The following is a 6,487-nucleotide window of genomic DNA, read 5'->3' on the forward strand; positions in this document are numbered from 1 at the left end:
TAAATATCACAGAAGTTAAGTGTGCAGTTCCTTAGGGGCAGACGAGACAAGTATCTCAGCCTGATAACCCAAACAGCCCACCTTCTTCAAGACCTTCATAGCGAAGATCTTTCCCGAAGTGGCACCCGACATCTTACGAACTTGAAAAACCTGAATGTGATTGGGGAAAAAGAAGAAAAAAAACATGAATTTCACTGAATTGATGCCATCTAATCTAAGGGGAAGACATGAGAATACTTGATCCAGGCATAGGGCTATTAGGGATAGCTCACCTTTCCATAGCCTCCTTTTCCTAAAACTCGGAGCAACTCAAAGCATTCCGGACGAATCTGCTCCGTTCCTTTGTTGACGCTGTCTTCAGAGATTTCAAACTTTTCACAGTCATCCATGTTACTTGAAAAATAAAAAAAGACAACCGTTGACACATAAATCATACATGTCAAATACACATCATCATTGCAGTGAGTCAATGTTGAATGGACCTGAATGACCAGTCCTGCACAAGGAGTATCATCTCTGGACTAACATCACAATTGTCCCGTATCTGTTCATCAAAGCTTACATCATAAAAGTGATCAAAGGTGTTCCTGTAATTGACACAAGATCAGATTATACTGATGCCTGTAGGGCAAATATATTGACAACTAAGACAAAACATATAATATAACACGACAAAGAAGAATTGTGTTGTCAAACATGTTGTAAGTGTGCCACATAAGCCTGAGTGCCAAAATACAGTCTGAAACTCTTGTAAATACTCACAATTCAAACCCGCTGCATTGTCGCCCATATTCGCTCATTTGGATCTAGCAACAATAAAAAAGAAGGCCAGGCCCCAAAGGCTGAAATTATTTTTTTTGCATCTACAGTGCATTCAGAAAGTATTCAGACCCCCTTCCTTTTTCCACAATTTGTTACGTTACAGCCTTACTCATTCACATACATACACATATTTTTTAAATGTCCTCAATCTACACACAATATCCCATTACAACAAAGCAAAAAATGTTTTTTAGAAACGTTTGCCAAAGTATATAAAAAAAAATGCAAATCTATTATTTACATAACTATTCAGACCCTTTGCTATGAGACTCAAAATTGAACTCCGGTGCATCCTGTTTCCATTGATCATCCTTGACATGTTTCTACAACTTGATTGGAGTCCACATGTGGTTATTTAATTGATTTAACATGATTAGGAAAGGAACACACCTGTCTATATAAAAAGTTCCCACAGCTGACAGTGCATGTCAGAGCAAAAACCAAGACAGGAGGTAAAAGGAATTGTCCGTAGAGCTCCGAGACAGGATTGTGTCGAGTCAGATCTGGTGAATGATAACGTTTCTGCAGCATTGACGGTCCCCATGAACACAGTGGTCTCCATCATTCTTAAATGGAAGAAGTTTGGAATCATCAAGACTCTTCCTGTAGTATATATAGCTATTGTTATTTACTGCTGCTCTTATATTATTCTCATTTTTTAAAGGAATTTTCTTAACTGCATTGTTGGTTAGGGGCTTGTAAGTAAGCATTTCACTGTAAGGTGAAAAAACCCACTGTATTTGGCGCACGTGACAAATAAAATGTGATTTTGATTAGAGCTGGCCGCCCGGCCAAACTGAGCAATCAATGGAGAAGGGCCTTGGTCAGGGAGGTGACCAAGAAAACGATGGTCACTGACAGAGGTCCAGAGTTCCTCTGTGGAGAAGAGAGAACCTTCCAGAAGGACAACCATCTCTGCAGCACTCCACCAAGCAGGCCTTTATGGTAGAGTGGCCAGACAAAAGCCACTCCTTAGTAAAAGCCACATGAGAGTCCGCTTAGAGCTTGCCAAAAGGCACCTAAAGGACTCTGAACACAACAACAAGATTCTCTGGTCTGATAAAACCACAATTGAAATCTCTGGCCTGAATGTCAAGCGTCATGTCTGGAGGAAACCTGGCACCATCCCTATGGTGAAGCATGGTGGTGGCTTCATCATGCTGTGGGGATGTTTTACAGCGGCAGGGACTGGGAGTCTAGTCAGGATCGAGGGAAAGATGAACGGAAGAAGTACAGAGATATCCTTGATGAACTCCTGAGTGCTCTGGAGCAGGATCTCAGACTGGAGAAAAGGTTCACTTTCCAACAAGACAATGCAGGGGTGGATTTGGGACAAGTCTTTGAACATTTTAGAAACCTGTTTTACTTTGTCATTATGGAGTTGTGTGTAGATTGAGGAAGATATGTATTTTGTAAAATTGTATGTATATTTTCTTTAGTTTATCCTACTACCGTCAACATTTGTATGAATTTTAGCCACTTTAAAAATGGACATACATCAATAATTTTAAAGCTCACTACATTGAATTACACAATTTCCAAGCTACAAACTGGATGACATTTAGGGTGTGTTCGTAAATTCAATCTGGAGTGCCGAAGTGCGCGGTTTGTCAATTCAGAGCATTGTCAGTTCGTAAATTCAGATCGTTTCGCTCTCGGAGCGTTCAGAGTGCACACTAGACGCTCTGGCTGAGAAGTAGGGTTGATCTGATGTTGTGTGGTTATCCTTAGACATATTCTCCCAACTTGCCCAGAGGGAATTGTTGACTATGCTTTTTATTCTAGATCACATATTTTAAAAATATTATATTCTCCATAAATGCATTTTACATCGTTAGCATTTTGTAGATAGAAAGATGAAGAGTATTTATACACACTGCTCTGGACAAGTCCAGGCCTGGAGTGTCTTAAAGTAAAACCAAAAGATTTAGACATCCAGTGTCCAGAATTTCTCTCTTTTCAAATATGTTCATATTTAAATAAAATATTTCAGGCAAAATTGTAAACACATTTTTTTTTTTTTTTTTTTTTTTGCATTTACATTCAACTGGTACTCAGTTGATAGTGATTTAATCAAGGAAATACATTTTACAGCACCTAATGGTACTGTAACTGGAACAGGTGTATTATTTAAGTTGCTTAGCAATGGAGAAGGATCAGTCCTGTTAAGGCCAGGCACCACACCCTAGCACAGACCCCCCCCCCCCCTCTTAATCATATCACAATCAATTACCAGGTTAATGTACACAAATAAAATACTTTTGTATCTCAGAAATTAAACTACTATTTGCTACTGTTTATTCATAAGGGACTGACTGCATCTCAGTCTAGTGGCAGACTGCTGAAGAAAAACAAGCTAATGACGCTAAAATAAATCGTTTGAAAGAGTACAACCACTTGTTTCACTTGATGCAGAAATCTGATTATTATGCGCATGACAGAGGTCAGGTGGTTTCACGTGTTTAAAAAAAATAATAATCTAGACAATTATTAGCTGATGCACTTCAAAAAATATTCGGGTTGTTAAACGAATCCATCAATGCGTGCCTCATTTTTATTTAACTTGGCAAGTCAGTTAAGAACATTCTTATTTACAATGACGGCCTACCAAAAGGTCTCACGCGGGGACGGGAATTAAAAATAAAAATATAAGACAAAACACATAACCCTACATTGAGATCTGAGACAATAACATAGCAGCAACATGAAAACACAGCATATTAGCAACACAACATGGTACAAACATTGGGCAAAGACAACAGCACAAAGGGAAAGAAGGTAACTATTAGAGACAATACATCAGGCGAAACATGGATAGTTTCTTGAAAAGACATAGCAGGTCTATCTGTTTTAGTTGGTTAGCTAACCATCTAGCCACCAACGTCAAGACCGCCTTGGGTTCCGCTAGCTAATGGCTAGCTAGCGCGAGTTAGTTTGCACCTCCCTACTTCACTAGCAGCTAGCTCTAACTACCATAACGATAGAACCTAGCTAGCTTATGTTTTGCTTGGTAACTCACTCCATCCTCGAGTTCGTCCTCAGACACATTTTCGTCCTGCTGATCCAAATCAATGTCGAATACTCCTGCCATGGCCTTTGCTTGTTCCCTCTCACTCAGTGCGAATGAAAGGCTCTTCTTCACTGCCTCATGGAACAACATACATCGCCGCCATACCGGCTACAGTAGAAACCATGCTGCCGACCAAAATCAAAACCAAGTTCAAGTGTTGAGCATGCGCACTTCTTCTGTGGGTTTTATCGCGGACTACACCCCAAAAGGTGTATTGCCGCCACCAACTGGACGGTTTGAAACCAAATTAAATTAAATAAATGAATCCATACGTAATAGTGAAACTAACTTAATCCACCCTAATCAAATTCTACATTGCCAAAACTTCCCCCAGTTATCTTTATCTTCCTGAGAGTGTGGTAGGGCTTGTGCCAATATTCCATATAACTCCTTCGCTGATAAATATTTCAGCCCCAGGAACCGCTCTGCCGCAGTCACTATTATTTCTATCTTCCTGGACCTTCTCTCCACCTTGGCAGTGCCATTAATTACCATAGCTATAAATGCCACAAAATCCACCTTTTTAACCTTTAACATATCAGGATCCTGCTGATGAAAGGCAACCCCTGCAGCCTAGGCCTATCCACTACCATTCAAAACCTTTTCACAGCTGCTGCATATGAAATGCTCTGTACAACCCTGACTTTGGCCACCTCATTCTCTTTCACCCTCGTGGGGCATTTGGAAGACGTGGCTTCATGGTTCCCTCCGCAATTGCAACATGTCACATTCATCACTTTTATAACACATAATATGATTCTTTCCACAACTTGGACATGTCGGCTTCTTTCTCCCTTCTGCAAACACTTGCTACATGACCAAAAGCTTTACAATGATCACACTGCATTGGTATTGGGATAAATGCTCTGACTCTGTAGTTGATATACCCTAACTGCACTTGAGTAGGGAGACTCCATATCAAAAGATATAAGAACAGATAACGTTACTCTTCACTGTTTCACCATACGATTCATCCGACGTGCTTCTATTAAGCAAGAAAACCTCCTCAAAATCGACTTCCCACGAGACGCCAGACATAACCACTTGAGGGATGCCCTGTTCCGAAGAGACACACACGAGACTTCAAACTTATCAAATCGGTTAGGACACAACGCACGTCCCTTCTGATCCGAAGAATCACAACAACAACAAAAAAATCGAAAGACTGCCTCCTCACTTTACCCAGCACTCTCTCCAACAGTTTGGATAACTCAACTGGTTTCTTCAAGATTGGTACTATGCTCAACTGCTCCTCATTTAACAAACCGTACTCCTACTAGATACGAATGGTCATTCTCATCACTGTACACTACTTTACTCTGTTTTTCATTCTTTTGGACAATTCTCAAATTCTCCTTGATTCTACCGCCATTGTTTTCAGATTCCACTTGTTCATCCGCTTCCGCATCTTTCGTTCGTCTGGTCGGGAACTTTTCCCTCCCTACTGGTGCAATAATACACTTGCGCAGTAATGTGCCCTACGACGGTGAGCGAGCATGCGCACTGCTGAAAAAACACAGTATTATTACATATAGAACAATGGGACAGATGTTTCACTGGATGTTTAAATGTGAAGCATCCGCTTGGCGTTTCCACTCACTACCAAATATGGTAGTTAGAGAAAGCCCATTGGCGAACAGTGGGAGAGGATGGAACGAGATAGATTTTGGCCGACATTTTTTTTTAATTTTTTTTATTTCACCTTTATTTAACCAGGTAGGCTAGTTGAGAACAAGTTCTCATTTGCAACTGCGACCTGGCCAAGGTAAAGCATAGCAGTGTGAACAGACAACACAGAGTTACACATGGAGTAAACAATTAACAAGTCAATAACACAGTAGAAAAAAAAAATAGTCTATATACATTGTGTGCAAAAGGCATGAGGAGGTAGGCGAATGATTACAATTTTGCAGATCAACACTGGAGTGATAAATGATCAGATGGTCATGTACAGGTAGAGATATTGGTGTGCAAAAGAGCAGAAAAGTAAATAAATAAAAACAGTATGGGGATGAGGTAGGTAAAAATGGGTGGGCTATTTACCTATACATTCTATAGAATGTATTCGATTATACATTTGATCTGAATACAGTTCTCTGTTCCAACAGAGTGGACTACTGTTGTAAACAATATTTAAACCGGGGTTTAGAAGGAGCGCAAAGGCGAATTTAGTTATTGTACACGCGCACCTCACAGGGTAGCGTTCCCTTTTACGGAAATATGCAGACGATGCTAGAACGCGCCAATTGGATCTCGCGAGCTCGTGCTTGGCTCTGCATGCCCCCCTCCGGCTTCTTCTGCAGACTATGGCTAATTTGTTCCCCATTGGAAACGACAGGCTGTGGTCTGTCTTTGTTTATTTATAAAACATCTTTGGTATTATCACAGAACAAGGAGTAAGATATTTCACTTTATGTATAAATACGAAGCAATTTCCACTCCCCACCAAATATTGTGAGGAGAGGATGCCCAGTGGCCGGAAGCGGGAGAGTATGGCGCGAGATGGAACTGGGCCGAAATTCTGCTGATTTTCAAATCTAAGAAAAGCCCGATCTCAATCATGTTTCCTGTTCCCAAAACTAAAAATCTGTTACG

At 40.5% G+C, this 6,487-nt stretch overlaps 1 protein-coding gene across 2 annotated transcripts in view; it reads right to left on the minus strand.

Annotated features, from left to right (window-relative positions):
- The window catches only part of LOC112246925 (ribosomal protein S6 kinase beta-1), a 21,227-nt gene extending 15,898 nt beyond the window's left edge, over positions 1–5,329 (minus strand). The window contains exons 1-4 of one of the 2 annotated variants that reach the window (XM_024415541.2): positions 3,842–5,329; positions 763–806; positions 273–393; positions 82–150 (exon numbers count right to left, since the gene is read on the minus strand). In XM_024415541.2, the coding sequence (XP_024271309.1) occupies positions 82–150; positions 273–393; positions 763–806; positions 3,842–3,982 (375 nt within the window). In that variant the 5' untranslated portion in view covers positions 3,983–5,329. The remainder of the gene's footprint in view (positions 1–81; positions 151–272; positions 394–762; positions 807–3,841) is intronic. The other variant, XM_024415542.2, reaches the window with a different exon arrangement.
- Positions 5,330–6,487: the final 1,158 nt, after the last annotated feature.

Source organism: Oncorhynchus tshawytscha, linkage group LG30 (assembly GCF_018296145.1).
Source record: "Oncorhynchus tshawytscha isolate Ot180627B linkage group LG30, Otsh_v2.0, whole genome shotgun sequence".
NCBI lineage: Eukaryota > Metazoa > Chordata > Actinopteri > Salmoniformes > Salmonidae > Oncorhynchus > Oncorhynchus tshawytscha.